Source organism: Diabrotica undecimpunctata, chromosome 4, assembly GCF_040954645.1.
Source record: "Diabrotica undecimpunctata isolate CICGRU chromosome 4, icDiaUnde3, whole genome shotgun sequence".
Lineage (NCBI taxonomy): Eukaryota > Metazoa > Arthropoda > Insecta > Coleoptera > Chrysomelidae > Diabrotica > Diabrotica undecimpunctata.
In genome coordinates, this window is record NC_092806.1 from 27,811,112 (window position 1) to 27,832,734 (window position 21,623).

The 21,623-nt window shown below is 32.3% G+C and overlaps 1 protein-coding gene across 1 annotated transcript; it reads right to left on the reverse strand.

Annotated features, from left to right (window-relative positions):
• Nucleotides 1-3,436: 3,436 nt before the first annotated feature.
• LOC140439339 (uncharacterized) lies at nucleotides 3,437-21,481 on the reverse strand. The gene is made up of 2 exons (XM_072529185.1): nucleotides 21,336-21,481; nucleotides 3,437-15,617 (listed from the first exon to the last, which is right to left on the reverse strand). The coding sequence occupies exon 2, from the start codon at nucleotides 15,423-15,425 to the stop codon at nucleotides 14,103-14,105; it is 1,323 nt and encodes a 440-aa protein (XP_072385286.1). The 5' UTR covers nucleotides 15,426-15,617; nucleotides 21,336-21,481; the 3' UTR covers nucleotides 3,437-14,102.
• Between the last annotated feature and the right edge of the window lie 142 nt (nucleotides 21,482-21,623).

Genomic DNA, 21,623 nt, shown 5'->3' on the forward strand with positions numbered 1-21,623 from the left:
AAGTAACCTACATCGCTAAACAAAATATTCATTTATAATAATCTGGCAATTTTCCATATCCGCCACTTGGCTGATCGGGGACTAGCATCCCCACACGGGCCTTGCTAACTACTAGTAATTTAATCACCTAAATGGGAGATTACTTAGAGTTGGGAGAGTTGGCGTTACAACCCTTCGTGGGTTTTATGCTCATGCAAGCAACATGCCTCCATTCGTCTCTTTCTTGAGAAATCTCCATCTAATTCTCCAAGCCCATAGCTTTAAGGTCTCCTGCTATATTATCTCTTCACCTGAGTCGAGGTCGACCACGTGGTCTTCTCCCCATACCAACCTTACTATTATTTCGTCAGAATGTCTTCGAGGTGTCCTGTCTACTGGAGTCTTCTGGACTTTATTTCTTTTATTATGTTGTCGTCTGGATATAGTTCTTCGAGCTTTGTTAGTTTTTATCCTATATTGTTCTGCTGCCACATTGATCACTTGGCCAAAGATATTCCTTGGGATTTTTCCTTTTCAAATACGCAGTCGCTCTTCGTTTTCCTCTGTTATCGTCCACATTTCGCTGTCATACATCACTACGGGTAGTATGACTGTTATTTGTTTCAATTTTATAAGGTTTTGAAGGGCATAAAGATATCTGTTGCTGGCTTGAATGTTTTTTGTTTCTTGTAATCCGTTATTGTCTTTTTATTATTATATCTGTTTTGGTTATTACGGCTCATATGCGTATATTTAGTTTTGTTTTCATCGATTAGGAAATCGATCTTCTCTTCTTCCTTCTCGAATTTGACGAAAGTCTCCTTTATCCTTAATCTGGTGTTTCCTGTTAGATCGATATTGTCTGCAAATGCCAACAGTAATAAGTTTGGTCCTTCTCAATGAAACACTGTAGTCGGTTTTTCGATTTTGACAGTTCAGATTATGTGTTCCAGAGCTAAGTTGAAGAGTTGCGGTAAAAGTGCATCCCCCTGTTTTAGTCCATTGTTTATTTCAAATGTCTCCGAGTATTGTTGTCCAACTCTCACCTTACATCATAACCCTTCCATACACATTCGTATAAGTTGAACAGTGCTGGTATTTAATACAGTGCTTTTTGTTTCTTTTTTTGTGGATTCGTACGATAACCTGTTCTTTCCATTCATCTGGCATTGTTTCTTCTCGCCAAATGCCATAAATTAGCTTGTATAATATCGCTGCCTGGTGCCTTATTATTTTTAAGTTTTTTAATTGCCTGCGTTACTTCTTCGTATGTCGGGTATTGGTCTTCTCTTTCAGCTGTATGCACTGGAGGTTAGTCAACCATTATAAAAACAGTCAAATGTTTTCCTCAAGAAGTCTTCACTTTCACTGTGTAAATCATAATGAAACGAAAGTTGTTTCATTCTGTAATATGAATAAATTAACAATTCAACCTCCAACTATAAATGGAATCTTTGAAAAGGTTAGGTATCTCAAGGCTCTCTGGACATGCCTTGATTTTGTGATAAACATCTTCAAACCTCTAATTTGGCCAAATCATGTATTACCTCTGATATTAACTTTACAAAAATGATTCAAAAGTTATCAATTTTAAGTATTTAACAGCGTACGTACAACTGTAAACGCTTACTTAATTAACTGGCTTAACAAGTGCCTATGTAACAAAGTAACTTAGTTGTAGGCGCCAGAGCTAAATGAGCTGATATTGGATCATGACCATTTCAGCAGTATTCCAAAAAGCCGTATCATGGAAGATGTCCGAAAATAGGATATCATGGGAACTATTAACACCTGCATACTACGCAAAATTACTCAACAGCGTCAAAAAACTGTACTTACTCAGAATAAGCACAGGTTTAAGCGAAAATTCAAACGAAGCGATCCATCACATTGTTTGCAACTCCAGAATAATTATTTTCCAATGCCATATTACCTAAAAAAGACCATTCTAGAACCTACATCATATAAACACAGCTCCTAAACGGATAGTGCTTTCTTATTTTTTACGTGCCATCTCCGCGACGGAGGTTGGGAATCATCATGGCTATTCTGATCTTAGATGCTGCCGCTCGGAATAGTTCGATTGATCTGCATCCGTACCATTCCCTCAAGTTACGCAACTGAGATTCTTCTCTTTCCTACACTTTTCTTGCCCTGGATTTTCCCTTGTATAATTAATTAAAGTATGTTGTATCTTTCATTACGCATAACATGTCCCAGGTATTGCAGCTATCGTGTCTTGATGGTTTCCAATATTTCCATTCTTTTGTTGATTCTTCTCATGACTTCGTTGTTTGTTACATGCTCGGTCGATATCTTCAGGATTATTCTATACACCCACAGTTCAAATTCTTCCAACTTTTTAGTAGTCGACGCGTTAAGTGTCCATGCTTCTATCCCGTAAAGCAGAGTCGAGAAAATATAACACCTTGCCAGCTTAACTCTAACTAAGTCTAATTTCAGTTCTCTTGCACAAAGTACCTTTCTCATTTTATTGAAGTTTGTTCGTGCTTTCTCTATTCGAACCTTGATTTCTTTGGAGTAATTGTTTGTGTGATTAATTTATTGTGCCTAGATAATTGTAGTTTTTAACTTGTTCTAAAGTTTTACCATTAATTGTCAGGCTTTCATCATTATTTTGGGTTTTTGATATCCTCATAAATTTAGTTTGCTTGATGTTTATTTATAATCCATATTCTTCTCCATACTCAACTATCTTGTTTATTAGGTTTTGGCGGTGTTCTGCTATTATGATAGTATCGTCCGCATATCTAATGTTGTTAATTGGTGTTCCATTGACCTTTATTCCTGCTGTTTCTCCCTCAAAAGCTCTTTTCATAATTTCTTCAAGAGTTTGCATTGAATAGTAGTGGTGACAATACACACCCCTGTCGCACTCCTCTTTTAATTTCGAACTCTTCTGATGTGTGTTCAGTAATGCGTATGTGTGCCTGCTGTTTATAATATAGATTTTATATCATTCGAAAATCATTGTATTGTAATTGTTTTGCTTTGAGGACGTCCATTAACTCTTTGTGGTGGACTTAATCGAAAGCCTTATTGTAATCTATAAAACAGACGTACATATCTTGGTTCACATCCAAGCATCTCTGAATTAGTACGTTGAATGCAAAGAGATCATTTTTCTGATTTCATTGTCAATAATTTTGTAATTGTGACTGTCTTTGTTCTTGGTTTGTCTTCTTTGGTCCATCCTGCCGAGTATTTCGTCGGGTTTCTTAGAAGCCTACATATTTTGGACTAAAACATATATGTCTGGTATACACAAAAGATCTTTCAGGTCGCAGTATGGAAAGGTCTAATGCGAGGCTAAACGAACTCGTTGAAATCTACAATGTAGTATTAATCGTATTTATATATATTTTGGTTATTGGATTGCTGTATTATATTTCCGGTAGCCGGTTGAATAATATTACACAAATGAGTAAATAAAAAAACATGTTCTTTTAAAATATTATATATTTCCAAAATAAAAACAAAATTATCGAGAAAAAAATGGCACCTAATTTGAAATATGTACATTGTAAACAGTCCAGCACATTAAAAAATGCTTAAATAGTATCAAAATGACTTTAAAAATTTACGAAGCTTATATATTATGTGTATAATCTAAGCTCAGCTACAATTTTAGAATTCAGCTTCTTTCGATAAAAAAATAATTAGGATTATTTCAAAACTTTCCAGTATACCATATTGTATATATATATATATATATATATATATATATATATATATATATATATATATATATATATGAGATATCAACATTTAACAACTTTATCGAAAGAGATCATTTAGTCTGTGATTTTGCGTAAAAGTTACACAATTCTATTGGTTCAATTAATAAAAAATCGTATTATATGGTATGTGCTATAAATGGATGTCTTTTTTTTTAAATACAGATCCAACATAACTTAAGAAATCTCAAATTTTAATATTTGCATATATATAGTGGAAATAAATTGTTTGTTTATGTTTCCAAATATCTCTGTCGTAGCTATTAGTTTGGCGTTTTCATCATATGAATAATAGTTCTATAAAAATAGTACTGCAATAATCCTTAAAATATGATATTAACATTCCAAAATGAGCCTAAAACTAAAAAGAATTCTGATCGAAAGAATCTGAACTATAGAAAACAATATTGCACTAAAACTAAAAATAAACTCTGGTAATATTTTCAATCTTGTATACAATTCTTTGGTAATTAATATTTCTTTAGATTTTCTACAATATAGAAATCACAAACAGATATTTGTACTAGGAGGTCTGACAATTAAGTTTAGAGACTGATTTTTTTAATGAGCATATAGCAAAGATAAAAAATTGCACGCGCCGACAAATTGATCAAGAGTAGATTTAAAGTTTCTGTTCAAACTCCGCATGTTCGGGACAAAAAGCTATAAAGTTTGCAGAGACTTGACGGAAATGATTGGCTATCCCGTGCTAGATTTTTTGAACAGTAATAACGTTAAGTAGGTGAGGGTGGATGTTGAAAATTACGTAGGGCCTGTGACTTCAAAAAGTGGCCGAAATGGTTCGAAAAACCATCTATTAGGTATTAGAGCCATGATCTGAACATGAAATTTTGCAAGAAAAGGAGCCAGACTTCTTGTCAACAACCATAACTTGTGAAAACAATGGATTTCTCTCTATGACCGTGAAATCAAGCTACAACTCATGCAGTGGAAGACTCCAATCTCTCCGAGAGTCAAACAAATGAGAATGAGCAGGTCCAAATTAAAGGCGACGTTGACTGTTTTCTTAAATATACGGGTTGTAGTTCACATGGAATGAGTACTACAAGGCCAGACAGTTAATATAATATTACTAATTATAATTGTTGCAAAGACTCCAAGAAATAATTCGCAAAGATATCCGGAATATGGAAAGAGAACTTGTATCCTCCATCACAACACACCGACTCACAACGTGCACACTGTTAACGGTTAACTTTCTAGCCAAAAACCAGGTCAGGACATGAAGCATTAGTCAAAAATGGAATCTTGGTTCCTGATAGGAACCCGCCACAAGCTATTACAGGACCGCCAAAAACAGAAATCGGTGCACCTGCTCAACAGCCTGTCGGAAGATGACCTGCACTTCGCACAGTGGACGGTTGGCATTGACATGGAATGATGTAGGGATGCGGAAGAAGAATTTATTGAAGGGAAAAAATGAAAAATTATAAAAAATTGTAAATAAATATCTTAATATACCAACAGCCTCGTAATTTAATTGCCAGACCTCGTATAAATAGTGGCTTTCAATCACAACCGTTTTATTAGACGATTTTGTATTATCTATAGTTCTAAAGCATAGTCTGCAAATTCATCGGATAAACAGACGAATTTACGTAAACGAAAAACTATAAGGATTGAGATTGTATATTGAAAGCCACTATTAAAAAGATGTGAGTTTCATCAAACTCATACAGGTAACAATCAAGATTGGCAAGAAAATATGTGCAAGTTACTGAATTTATAAAAGGAACCAAACACCCTAAATAAATAGTTAGGATACGGGAAGGGCAGTGAGGTATTAAAACATGTATATTCCGTAACTTAACATACTACATGTAAGGAGGATCGCTCTAGAAAGCACCTTCAGGGTAACACCGACTCGGGATCTCCAACCCGGCGACCTGACTGTTCCTCTAGAGATTTTAAGGGTTGGAACAACGCAATCCATAAACATGTCGACATATATTATGTCTGCAAAACAAGATTTGCAGTGATAACTAAATCTTAAAACCAAATGTCAATCATAAACACAAAACGAAATCTCACAAATCACAAGAAGTGTCCTCACGTTTTATACTGATGAGTAAAACACAAGAGGGAGTAGGAATAGTGGTTACTGGTCCTAATACGTTTATAGGCCGTGATTCCTTCCTTGTTGTTGTATGTTCCAACTTACGAAGTACAAAACCTTTCTCCAAGCACACTGAAAATTCCAATACCAATAGATCAGGGTGCACACGAAAGTTATAAATAGGGTAGATACTGTAGACGAATCTTCGGTAAGCAATATATTACGTCAGCTGCTCCATTGCCTTTGAAAACGACTGCTGCAGTTGCAGAGACATGTCAGGAAAACAATTCCAGACCACGGCCTATAAACGACGAAAACAATGTACCATTACAAAAGTGATTTTGTTTCTAACACCCCTGTAGAATAATAACAATCTCAAATATCATGTTATACCTTTTTCATCCCGTATCCTTACCGTTGAACAAATTCTTGTATTAGTTGTATTGACATAAAAATATATTTTGGAGTAGAACAGTACAAACTAGGGGAAAGCTATGGACACTAAGAATAATTATATTTTTTTCACTGGTAATTAAAGTGGCTACACCTACAATTGTTATTTTATTGCAAAACTCTAATATAAATGAAAGCAAACCAGTGTTTTCATAATACTATATATTCTTTACAATAGAACACTAACTTAACTAACTCTGTAAGGTGGGTAATAAATCATAAACTTCAATTCAAACGTGATAGGCCCATATTCATTGTATAAACAACAGTATCTCATAATAAACGAGTATTCAAAAAAAAATTGACTTTTTCACTTTATTAGGTTGCTAACTATCATTTGAAAAAGTCTATTTATATTACGAGCGCGAGAGAACTCACAGATTTTTTAATAGAAATGGAATAGATGTCTTTATAATCGAAAGCGTGGAGCAAGTCTGTGCGCCTTTATGGTTTTGTTTTAATTTGAATAACTTTCATGTAGAGATAAAGAGCAAAAAAAAAAATTAAAAATAAAATGAAAAAACACCCGGCAGGGTGTTCGCAGGGAGTTAATGTCAGCAGAAGATAGGATATAGATGCAGTTAATCGTTTTTGGTTATTTAGTATAAAAGACATACCTTTGTATACTTGTTAGAAGAAATCAAGTTCAACAACCACATCCTCGGAACGTTATGTTTCCAAAAGGATGAAAGTCGGTCAGTTATAAATATTGTTTAAGCATAACAAGTGAAAGCGTGACGGTATCCAAAAATTTTATTTAGATACCCTTTCGGTATAAATAGAGGAAGAACTTCAAGGTTGAGATGAAGATAATCGAAGAAAGGCATGAGACAATTAATAAAACATCCAAAAAAGCAATTTGCTTAGTAAAAAAACATATTAATGGGTTTTTCCGCACCACGTGAAGATAAAAACCTTAAACATTTATCTGGCCTCAATTTACGTAAATCATAACTATACCATAAACTTACTATATACGTCCATAATTTAAGAATTCATGACCTTGTGAAAAGTAAAGCTTCCAATGATTCCCAAAAAATCGGTTCATGACTTTTAAAAATGATCATTGCAAAGAGACAAAACGTTTAATAGTTTACAACGATACGTGCCCTGGACAGTACAAAAACAAAGTTGTCGCTAATGTGGAAAAATATTTTTGAAGATCCAAAGAACCAGATTGAAACAATCCATATTTTGTTCTAAAGACTGGTTGAATCCCAGAGACATGACAAAAAGATTTTTTTCTCAATGGAACTTTTAGAAAATCCAATTACCTGCGAAAAAGGCACTTTTTCATATCAAAACACATATAAAGAAACTCTTACTGAACATACTAAGATTTTGTGTGTGGTTTCACCACCAGCACTGGTACGGCTTTACCAAGAACAAAGAACAACTCACATGAAAGAAAAGTATATAATGGAACTCCTTATCTGAATACCACTTAAGCTACACACGCACTTTAGCTCCGCGTTGGAAGAAAACGCATAAACTATCTTTTGAAGCGTATTTTTTTTTTTTTTTTCACAATCAAAAGGATAGTTATTTCCCAAAGAATTATTAATAATCCTGATTAACTAAGGCTGTAGTATTAGGTTTAGTATTTCTTATAATGTTTTTACCTGCAATAATTTGTCTAAATAAATACTGATAAGTCTGTCCAATATATGATAACAATATAATTAAAATTACAATTGTAAAATCTTTACCATTTATTTAATAAACTACATCGAATTGACTGTATTGGTCAAAGGTTTCAATGTTAAAAAACATTTAATAAGTTGCCATTTGACATTCGAGTAGGGTCTTATGTTCCCTGTTGGCAAGCTAATTTCATCAGCATACTACCATATAATTTAATATTTTCAACTATGGTTTAATCCATGTAAACCCAACCACTATTTGGTTTTGAGGTTATTTTGCAAATACTACAAACTGCACTGAAGATGGACTGTTTAGTCCGAAAACGTTTTGAACTTAATCCTTTAATCTACTTCAATAAATATTATTGAATACAATAAATACTATTGTCAATAAAGACAGTCAATCAGATGTAGTTTATAAAATAAATAAATAATAAGTAAAGACTGTAACTCATCATATATTGGGCAAACACATCGATATTTACATAGACGAATTATTGCACATAAAAATACTACAATAAGTAATAAACTTAATACAAAGATTTTACACAGGTAGTTAAATTATAACGGACGATGTACATTGGAGATCGTAATACATATTAAAAAACAACCAACCTGGATCAATAATAAGACTGATACCACTGGCAGATTTTACATCTTGTATAGAAATAAAATACATGGGACATTACTCTTAGCAATTCATCTGTTCCTATATCATTTTGGTTTTTAACAACAATTAATGCTTTATTAATCCCAGAGCGAAAAATCAAAAATTCAATAAAGAGGAGGTACTCGAAGAAAATGCTCACGATAACGAGCTTTGAGAAAGGAGAAGTAAAAGGCAACTGATATCTATAATTTGACTAATCATACACTTAACGACATCTTTAGGCTGGAGTGGCAGATCGATGGTAAAACTATCAAAACTAATGATATTCTCATCAGGGAGATAGAAAAAGAAATTTGAAGGATTGGAAAAGTCCAAATACATTACCACAATAAACGCCATGGCAAAATCTTTCGGACCAGGAACTCTCAATATTAGAGTGGGTGTGTTTTGCGATTGATGCCATAGTTGCTAATTTTGTGAATTACTGCAAGTTATTAAAAATAAAGTCTGAATGGAAACTTCACGAATACTACGGCTAACCAAACCTTTTGAAAGCAACATCATTTTTTGAAAAAGAGCATTCAAATACTTAAATGCTGACATTTTAATTTTACAGGACTTTTACAGGATTTTACTGGACTACAAGAAAGTGAAACACGAACAACTGGGACTGTTCTAGGAAAAACTAATCAACTTGTCCAGGCTAGTTAAACGCAAGAAATTAAAAAAATTGTACGAAAGACAGAAGCATTTTTCATGGAAAAAGTTAAACAAAAAGCCCAATAACTATCAGATAAAAAGCTGTTTGTTGTTTCCGTTATATAAATGACAGTTTTTTTACCTAGAACCACCTAAGAGAAAGTTAACCAACAAATATATAAAATTTGATACATATAGAACAACAAACATATTGCATTTTTAGATGTTTTGGTAGAACGAAAATCCAACGGAAGACTTGGTTAGAGAATATAACTAAAACTAACGCACATGTATCGTTAGCGAACACAACATGACCTGTCGCCTTGCTCACTGAAAATCGGCTATTTTAGAAAACTCCATCATACAAGAGAAAATCTAAATTTCATTCGGTGCTTAGTAGAATATCTCCCTGCTATTCCCAGATCTTTATCTATCAAAATAAAAAAAAAACAACCGATTAACTGTAATCGTAAAAAAGACGAGTTACATATAAACACTACGAAATACACAACTTCTTCCCAGACGCACCAAAAAATCCAGTACCGATTCGCATCAATCGACAGATTCTGGGAGGACACATGGCGAATACAAATAGCGCGAATTCTCGAGGAAAATCACCGGTGAGTGACAGGGTTTCTATCGCAGTTGACAGAAAGAAACACTTACCACGGCCTACAAATCCAGAATACAATAGACTTAAACTTATCAAATATACAAGATATCTTTTCAAACGCATTTAACTAACAATACAATGTAACAATCGAAGCTTGTTAAGCTTGACTTCGCATTCAAACGTGGAATATAGACTTTAACGACTAAAAAATGTGTAGCCACCTCTACTGTATTTAATTTATGACATTCGTTGTAATTCCTAAAATAAAAATATACGATCTACAATCTACTTTTAGCAATGTCATCAAACATATCGATAATAGTTTAAATTCAATCAAAAACATTTAAAGATTTATAATTTATATAAAAATTGTCCTAAATGTTAGTCATTTCTAAATCTTTGGTAATACAAAGGTAGATAACAATTTAATCCTAGAGAAACAACTTGAAATCATGATTGATGAAGAGATCGTATGATACAGAGATCAATTAGTATAAAAAATGTGTAGAGGATCAGTTTTATCTTTTTGTTTTTTATCTTTTAGAAAGTCTTAATTCAAAATAATATTTCTCTAGAATTAAACTTATACACTTTATTCAGTATATTGATTTATTTATATAAAAAAAAATAGATACGAATAATGTTTTCGCAGCAAAAAAGGCAATGTCAGCTTTTAACTTTTACTTATTCTATGATTAATTTGTAAACACTTTATTAAACTATATTAGTACGACACTAATTTTTCAGACGTGCTTCAGAGGGTACGTAAATCCATCGGTCCCGCTTGTGTGCATCGGCGCCAGCTACTTGAAAGAGGGTTAAAGATGCAATTGGCGCCGGAGTAATCCGAAAAGATCTCCCGGCAAAACTGACATACGATATTACTATTGTTATTATATATTGGGACTACCTACTTTGTAATTCAATAGGACATCTTATGACATGTCGATCTTTGTTAGTTTTTAGAGAATTGACACTACAAAAGCACCCGAATTGCATCATTAGAGATTATCACTGGTCTCCCCGATGGAATTACATATTTCGGTGGTAGCCTTTTTGATCATCCTAAGACTTAAATCAAAGAACAATGATTTGTTGAATACTCCACAAACATCACTGGCACCATACTTGAAGAACCTATCTTTCAGAATGATCTAGCAAATTCGCTGAAAAAGCAACAGTCTAGAAGAATCTTTAACAACCCAGAACTATTTCAAGAAATTCAAAACAAGGCTTTTTGAATAATATAACGGATCTTAGGAGGAGAAAGCTAAAGATAACACAGACATGGTAACTAGTCAGTGTCAGCTGTCACCGCTATACCATAAGCAACGTGAATGTATGGTAGGGTGCAAGAAACGCAAAACAGAAGAACGCGTACATACATATTCCTTGTGAATGTGAGATTAGTGACATTGGACAAGTATACATTGGAAAACAAGTATAGAGACAGAAAAAATTCTTATGCTCCCCATAAGAAAGTTACTGACTTTTATCAAGAGTACAGGACTATTTGGTGAACTTTATTGAAAGGACAGGGTTTTATACAAAGGTCTCACGCCCAAGTACCAAAGACAAGCAATGTATCGCATAATTTCAAAGGAACGTTCTCTAAGCAGCAATCTAAGAAGAAGAGAAGTTATGGATTGTCGAGTTTATGACAGGCCGAAGCAGGAAGAGATAAGGCGAGAAAAGACATGATTGAAACGAGATTCAAAATGACAGCAACGGACACAAACATCTGTAAAAATTGATGCCGATTTTAGCTTGTGTGGAACAGGAACTCTGAAATGAGTAGAGGTTCTTCGATATTTCACAGAAGGCAGACTAGTAAGTCCTCAATCCCAGCACTATGCGTTCCAGTGCCTGATAGAGAAAGTCCTATAGATATATAGGAAATGTTTTAATGGGGTTTAACTAAATACCGCTAAAGAGGTTTGATTCAGATTGTGACAGATGGAATGGTAATCACAAATGGATTTTCAGCTGTAATACTGCGAACTAACATGGTATAGGGAAGCAGCTATGCCATTACTGGGTTTAGAATTTTTGATACCAGAAATTTTTTTTCAAAATCTACATATTGGTTAAATCGATAATGATGCTACGATGAGGAGAGTAACGGAAAAATGTTTCCAGAACAAATCGTCAGCATGGCTGGAAAATCTAAAACTACCGCCTTTAGCGCCCGGCAGTTTAGATGGTTGGAGGGTGCTAAGTTTCTTCGAGCCAGTCATGAGAAGGATAGCAACATGGAATCTAATATCTACGTTTGAAGTAGGAAACATTCACAATGTTGTAAAAGAAATGAAAAGGTTGAACATCGAAATCCTAAGGAGTAGAGAAATGTGATGGCTAAAATCAGGTCAAGTCCAAGTATAAGGTCACCAGGTGCATGCAGCTAAAGACGACAACAAACCTCATAACGGTGTGGGCATCACTGTCTTCGAGAAGGTAAAAGAGAGGAACAAATATTTCACTGCAATATCCCATAGAGTAATTCTACTGCTGCAATTGAATGGACATCCACTTAACGTTAATATTATTCATACTTAAAGTATTACGAACATGATATCGACTTACTCATACTTTTCATAGATTTCAAGCAAGCATTTGACAGCCTAATAAGACTCGACTTATACATGACATGAAAAACCTAGATATCCCAATGAAACTCATAAAGCTTATGAAAATGACAATAGAGGAATCGATGGCAGCACTAATAACAGATAAAGGCATCTCCAAAAATATAGAAATAGACACTGTAGTATGACAGGGCGACATGTCGCTATAGAAGAAATAATAAGAGCTACCGAAATAAAAGGTACAATTATAACATCGATGTCGCAACTTGTGGTTTGCGCTGAGGACATAGCATTGATTAGCAGACATCTAAACAGTTTAAAGGAAGAATTTGCGAAATCAAAATAAAGCAAAATACCTAATATGCTCAAGAAAAAATACAGTTAATGTGACAAGGTTAAATATTGGCGAATATGAGTTTGAAAAGGTAGAACACTTTAAATATCTTGGGGTCTCAGTTAATGGAACTACTGATAGAAGCATAGTAATCAATGAAAAAAATTTGGCAGGAATCAGAACTTACTGGAAATATAACAACTTCCTCAAAGATAAGAAGCTTACTCAGAATATTAAACTGAAATTTTGCAGAGCAGCAATTAGACCAGTTATCACATATAGTGCTGAAGTAATGTGCTTGACACAGAAAAATGAAGAAATATCGAGGATCCTAGAGAGAAAAATCATTCGGAAAATAGAAGGCCCACTAAACTTGGGTAAAAAATGAATGTGGAGACCAGGATCAGACAGACCACGAGGAGGAAGACGGAAATCGAGATGGGAGAATCAGATAATTGCGGACTTACGAAAATGGGAGTTAGATAATGGAAAACCATAAACAAAAACAGGAAAGAATGAAGAAATATTGTGGAAGACACTAAGTCACACAACCAATTGTAAAACCAAAATGTTCATGCGGGCTGATTCTCCGCGTCAAGTGAAATAGAAAAGCCCAAAGAGGTTGGCCATCACTCCGCTGGGAGTGTAGATACCATGATGATGATGATTATTCATACTTTCGCACCAACGTATAAACACCCTAACGAAGAAGCAGAAACCTCGAACTAAAAGAAAATGTAAATTACAGACACAAACAAGAAAAGTATTCTCAACTGTACAGGAAAATTAGCAACAAGATCAGACAAGTTATCGTCTTCGATAACTTGTCGGAGTGGCTGTCCATTCAGTATCCTAAAGTCTAGAAGTCAAAATCTTATTCACGAAATATACTACAAATTCAAATAAGTGAATAACAAAAATATAACATGAATACTATAAGTATAGTACTTTTATTCATATTATAATCATAGACAACTAGTAAAAGCATAGCGACTAACATTGTTTTTCCTTTGAAGTGCATATTTAGATTGGATGTCTCATAATTTTTAGATAATTGTATCAGACAGAATTGCAAAGAACTCTAGATGTGTAGGATTCTCCTACTTTTTACAGGTAAAGATTAAGAGTTCTCTAAAAATAATACTGTAAATTCCAATTTGTCAATGTACAGCTGCCGTTCAAATAGCGGATAGATGTAGAAGTTTAAATTATTGAACACAATGATTTTAAAAATATGTATCTACTAAAAGTAGGTTTCCACCTACAATCAATACAGGTAATTAGGATGTATATTTCAGTTTGCCTTTTACTATGTTTGAGACACCCAATCAAACCTAACCATAAATTAAAATTATGAAGTCAATTCTTTTAACAATTCTTCTGTGGATCGTTGTTCTTGTCTAAATTTCTCCATAAAGGAGGAAGGAACTGTCCACTCTAACAAAATTTGTACATTTTGCTTCAATCGCTCAGCCTCGGATATAGTATTGTCTTTACATGCAGTACGGCCTGAATTTTCTATAGAATCGATTAGGATCTCATCTACTAACCGCTTATTAAATCCTAGAGATTTTAGTCGATCTGCTGCAGATATCTTTTTTAAAAGAATCGCCAAGAGATATCTCATCATTCCAATGGGCATTGATATTGCTGTGTTCTTATTTAAAACTAAGTTTGATTTTTCTTCTTCAATATCAATTTTCGTTTCCAAACCAGTACATTTTTTGTAGTGGTGCTCCAATTCCGATTTGGTTTGATAGAAGGTAACTTTGCAATGCTTACACACGTACGGTTTGTCGGCTTTGTGTATAGCAGACATGTGTTTCTTCAAATGAGGTAACTGTATGAAAGACGTATCGCATAAGCCGCATTCAAATGGTTTTTCTCCCGTGTGAAGACGTATATGTATTTTAAGTGCTGTGGAATGAGCGAAAGCCTTCCAGCAAATCTGACACCTATAGGGCTTTTCGCCGCTATGTGTCCTTTGATGGACAGTGAGCTGAGACTTTTGAGTGAACCTCGCCCCGCAATGAGCGCAACCATGCGGTTTCTCTTTTTGATGAATTTTCTTGTGTTGAGGCAAATGTCCTTTAAGATTCTTTTTGCAGATTTCGCAGTGAAAGGCTCTAATGTTGGCGTGATAGCAATTCAAATGCTTTTTGAGAGCGTCTCTTCGAAAAAAGGTTTTACCGCAAATGTCGCACACGAAATTCCTTATTTCCATGTGTCTATTTACGTGAAGCTTCAGATTAGCAGAGCAGGTATACGAAGCATTGCATAAAAGGCACGTATAAGGCTTGGAGCCTGTGTGTGTGCGCATATGTTGAATAAGTTGGCCGCCTCTGGCAAATTTCTTTCCACATTCTTCACATTCGTAGGGCCTATCGCCTGTGTGCGTTCGAAGATGTAATTTAAGCCTGTCTTTGATTGGAAACGCTTTGTCGCAATAATGACACACAAACAAATCTTTATTTTGTAGCAAGGCAGAATGTTTACAAGCAACATGGTTTTTTAAAGATCCAGCTTGCCGAAATGCTTGTCCACATTCGTTGCACACATATGGTCTTTCGTTTGTGTGAACCCTTAGGTGCTTCCTCAAATCATTACAACTGCCAAACATTTTCACGCATATTCCACATTGGTATTTACGTCTAACCTTAGGTGCATTCGTCATTTTTTTGTATGACTACGGCAATTACTAAACATGCAAAACCTTAACCCTGTGCTATAAATAAATTTAAATAGATTTAATTAGCTTAGCCCAACCAACCACCAAAGATAAGTTTCTATTAGTACGATTAGAGTGATATGTGAAGATCCATCGAAGTGTTTATGACTAGTGGCAGAGACTACCATCACCTCTCACCTGTAAAAATTAATACCTCAACCCTCTAAACTACATTTTGCTAGAAATTAAATTGGTACAAGTTATAAGTGTGATAATATGATTCGTGTCTTAAATGGTTATTTGTGCGATGGTTAATTCATACATGATGATTCTATCAGAATAGGAAATAACCACACCTAAGTACTGGGAACTTCCTCTAATGGGCATAGTGGATGATCTTGCACAACCTTTCTTCAAACGAAGTTTTAATTCGTCTATTTTTGTTGTGATAAGACTATGTAAATGTTGGCGTAACATTGTTTTGATATTACTGAGAGTGACATAATTGATGATTAACCAGAAGTTTTAGGTTTGTTACTACCACTAAATCCAGAAGAAATAGATAGTGGATTGAAGCAGTACTTGGTGAATTGACAAAAGAAACTTTAACAGATAAAACCGTCATACAAATGTTCTACATAAGCTCTGACGTCACAATGGGCGAGTTTTAGAAAACGTTTCCAAATATTTCTAATTCTTGGGTATTTGTCCAATAAGAAGTTGAAAACATTGGTCTTTTTAATTGTTTGAAGAGTAAATAAGGACTTTTGGTTATGAACATTTATTATGTGCGGATGGTATTATTTGTTGTTCGTGAATTTTTGGGTAAAAATATCAAAGTATTAAGATATTTGCTCTCAATGTTCATGTTTTAAGGTTATGTTATAGTTTGATTAAAACTTAAATTATTTTTTACTATATTTCAAGGTATTTTGTTGTTGTTTTTATCGGGGTTATTTCAAAATAAATCACTAAATCATTGAATTTATTTACGAAGTTGAAAAATATTTAAATTAATGTTTTATTCTTTTTTAGGTGCTAGTGATTTTATCCCGTAGACTAAATATATTCGTTTTCTGGTAGTTTAAGTAGTTTTGTTGTCATTACTGAAAAAGTAATCACTACATCAGTAATACTGTATATTTCCACACATGTTTATTAGCCATTATATGCCCAGATCTAAAAAATAATAAACTCAAAAACTATTACAACATTCAAAAAACTTTTTTTACACACTCACTATGGCAATTTGATAGAAAGGTTTCTACAGAATGTTATATTACAACTAAAAGTCCTTATTCACTATTTAAACTACGAGAAAACGAATATCTTTAGGCTTTTACAGGATAAAATCACTGACAACGAAAAAAGAATAAAACATTAATGTAATCATTATTTTCCAACTTCATCAACAAATTCAATGATTTATTGATTTATTTTGAAATGATTCTGATAAGAAACAACAACAAAATACTTTGAAATACAGTAAAAAATAGTTATTTATGTACCAAGGGCATGAAGTAGATGTTTATGCCCGAGGGTGAACAGTAATTAATTTTTGACAAAAATTTTATTTCGTTCTCTTATTTTTTTTTAAAGAAAATAAACCGCTCATTACGTATATGCATGTTTTTTATATCAAATTAAAGATATTTTCTTTCTTAATATGATAATAGAAGTTTGTCTGAGAAGAAATAAAATATGTTTGATTTACATATTATAGTTATTAATCACTCTGTGGAATTCGGCAAATTTTCCAAGTCTGGAGAATATCATTGCCTATATTTTTCTAAATCCTGTTTTGGATATTCTGTATGGTAACGGAATTATTGACCAATGTCGCACTAAACACTCACCCTGTATGTGGTATCGTTCAAAAGAGATATGTTGTTTACCTATGTAGAAATTGTAAAGATGCGCATAAAAAAAAAGACGTTAGACTGGTCCTTCGGTGGTAATAATAACCGAAGAAAGTAAATTATATAAATAGTAAGTAGATTTTATATACAAATCATAAAAAGTTTAGCTTTTGTCACAGGTCTCACGAAACCATTTTAAGCTGTTTGCAGAAATAAAAAAAACTGTTTTAATGTCATTTTCAAACATGCCATATTAGAGGAAGTTTATAGTATTATGAAATGGCTTAGATTAAAGAAATTTTAAGTTTATTTTTTGAAAGTATGCAGAAATGTTAACTTTTTTTAGAACACTATATTATCACACTTTACAAAATTATTAAAATTTTGTGATTGAATTCTTAATTATTGTAGAATTAAGTTAAATGTGATTTTTACAACTATTTTTTACCTTTACTATTATAATAACTATTTTAATGTTGTAATAAAATGTATCATCTTTATATTTATATCTTTAAAAAAATATTATTTTATATGGGATTAAACCATATAAAATAATATTAACTTAAACATGCCACAAGAAAACAGTTTCAGAACCTCTTTATCTTTAACTACTTACTTCATTTGTTATCTTGTCTTTTTGGTTAACTTTTATTTATATTATATTTATACTTAATCGTATTCTTGTTTGAAATCGTTATTTTATTAAAATTACTGAAATATTTACTCGATCGTTTCATAATTATGAGAGCATTTTTTTAGAAACCCATATTAAAGCCGGGTCCAGACCAAGCAGACAAATGTGAATACAATTCGACAAAAAAATTGCTACAAAAATAAGGTATTCAGACAAGACAAAGCTGAGACTATGAGACTAACTGTCCATACCACAAGAACAAAAGTATAACAAAGTTCAATTGTTGATCAGTTTTTTACTATGTGGCGTTTCAACAAGGAAAATATGAACATTTACTAGCAGCAGTCACTAGTTTTATCTTTCTTTCCTCATCCAATGCTGCACAAAAAACATCGTAAACCTTTATGGAAGTTTAAAAAATCGAGATATTTATTATATAGACGAATTATTAGTTGACTTATGTGAGTATAACATTGAACTTACTGGTGAGATTCGCTGAAGCATTAATAAATTTTCTAAAAATATTCACCAAGTGATTTTGAAAATCTGATATGCCTTACTGGTTCCGTAGTGTGTCAAAAGTCATACTAACTATAAAAATGTTATAAGCGAATACAAAGATTAGCATAATTAGTACAATGTCTTTAAGATTTCCAACATCAACTAATTCCTATTACAGCATAATGCATCCTTCAAAATATCAACTCAGTCGGTATATGCAATACTGTAATACGCAGGTATATAACGGACAGCTCCAGAGGAAATAAGTATCTTCTTATGGTGCCTATCCATCACGAATGTTGGCACAAACATGGGTATTTTTACTGTATAGACAAATGTCCTAAAAACTCCGGTAGTGGTCAAGTTAAACCGTTTTCGAAGGTTCTGCAACCAGGATATTCTTCTTCTTACTGGACCATACTCTTTTTCCACGCACCTTACCTTGAAGTTTGGTTCGAAGTAGGTCGTATTGTTGTTCATTACATATTATATGGACCAGGTATTACAGTTTGCGACGTTATATGGTCATGACTAGTTATAGACTTAACATGCGTCTATAGTACCGTATTTTAAATGCTTCGAGTCTCTTCAGTTACGCTTCAGTTTTGATCTATATATGAAGTTTTGATTAACCGTCTAAAACAAGAATGATATTCTTGTCGACGATAATTAGTTACCTTCAATTTTGCTGTAACGAATATTAGAGGTTAAAATTGTATGGGTATATCTCTGAAATAAACGCCATATTTGGATCTGTCATAGAAAACGTATATTTTATATCATTCACCATAGTGTATTTTGCTTCCATATTCTCTCTTATTTCAATTTGTGTCGTTTGTTGGCTGCCAACGTTATTATTATCAGTGTCATCTCGTTCAATTTAATCAATTGAAGAAAGCGTTTTCTGAAGATTTCTGGAAAATATTTCACTTTATTTTCTAGTTAAATTCAATGTTTATTTTCAGTCTACAAATAAAGCCAAGTGGAAAAGGGATTTTTCCTTTCATAAAAACCATTTGTGTGTAATATACTCATCATATCCTCATATAGGCTCTCCGCCAACAACATATAGACCTTTTATTTGACAGGAACAGGAAGAGTGTATTGCTTGTCGATTTTTTGTTGTTGAACTTGGTATTTTACTTACATAAAAATAAAATTATTACAAAAAAATTGCTTTTTTTTTCATATTGAAACAGTACTTACTTAAAAAATACACCAGTGTATATACTATTTTTAGATATGGGCACTGAATTTATCCTAGCATGAATGTCTAGTTTCCTGAATAAGATGTACATTGAGGAGTCTGTCTTTAGTGTCAAAAAGATCATGTTTCTTTGTTTAAGGAATGTACCTACATATTTGATGTAAAATTTTACAACAGGTAACACTTGTTCACTTTATAAACATGTCTCCAGTTTTCATTTGATTAATTTTAAACATCTAAATATTATTTTATTGTTGTACATACAAAAAGCAAATGATATCACTATATTTCATATTTATTGCAATATATTAAATTTTTAAAATGAGATAAGATAGAGTTTCATATTGCTTTTTAATAGGAGGCAATAGAGGATTAGAGGCGATAGAAAAATATTTATTTATCTGCTAGACTATTGACATAATTCAGCTACAGCAGTGAAGTGGAAATGGTCAAATATGACTATCTAAATGTATATACATGAAATACCTTTTATTTCATGTAAATATATATATATATATATATATATATATATATATATATATATATATATATATATATATATATATATATATATATATATATATATATATACATGAAATATAATTATTGGTAAAAGCATTTAATTATAATAAAAGGATATTAAAATACAAACATGTAAGCAAAAAGGCAATAATAAAACCAGTAATATGCAGCAGAAATGACACTGACAAAAGAGGAAAGGAAAGAATAATCTGAATCAAAAAATTAATGATAATAAATATAAGAAATTAATAAATGGTGGAATTAAGAATAGAAAACTAGACAGAAGTAATAGCAGATAGAAAAAAATATAGAAGTATAGAACAGATAAAGACACATCATGTGAATATACAAGACAATAAGGATTACTCGACCTTGTTAAGTTGGATAATTTGAGATCTAGTTTATTAGATCAGCTTTAATTTCTAAAGAAATAGCTTATAAATAAATGATACCTAGCTTTAATCTTGTAGAATTAAGATCTAAATTTGCTCCAATTATTAAAGGTTATTTTTCTACCATTAATTACTTTAGGACTTTAAATTAGTATGTATAGCAGATAAATGAATACTGATACATGGAATCCAAATAAATCTACTTGTGACCCCACACATATATAGTACTATAAGGCAGTAATTAATAATAATGATGATGATGAATTGAATTAATAGTATGCATCTATATTCTTTGTTAATAGTAAGAGCTTTTTAGTCTTTGTTTTTTTTTATATCTCTAAATACAATTTATTATCAGCTCTTTATATGTCAAATATGATATGATTATCTTTAGGTTTAAAAATGAATAAATACATATTTGATTATACTTTATGCATGAAATATTTACTCTAAATACTTAACTAACCTGTCTACCTTTAGTACTTTTACCACTGTATTAGGTTTTTATTATAGGTGCTCTCGATATCAACAACTAAATATGTGTTTTAGTGATTAAATAATTTTTAATCATGAATTAAGCAGTTTAAAATGAAGAGTAAGTAAACTTATATTTTAAATAAATATATTTTAGTCCGTGTTTGTACTTAGAGGTATATATTTTACCACAAACGATGCTTTTTAAATGTCTCTTTAATTGATAAGAATATGTAAATAGTACCTTTTGGTTTAATATATGCTATTTCAGAAAATTCATATATTCAGTTCTATTTTAGTGCGATATATATCTGCAATCAAACATACCTTTTTAATAATGAACAACGTCAGTATATCTGTCATATTTTCTAATAAATTTGTAATGGGCTATAACGTTCACTCTAAAAGAAATTAAATAATTGTTTAAAAGGTATACATTTGCCCCATAATTTTTTTATTTTAATAGCTTGACACTTAACAACTGGTAAAGTTTGGTTTACAAATATACCATTCATCAAAAGTAGTAATTTATATCAAGTTTTGTCGGCATCAAATTTTAGTTTAATGATAATTTTCAATTAAAATAAATGATTTTTTTAAATTTTTATATTTATT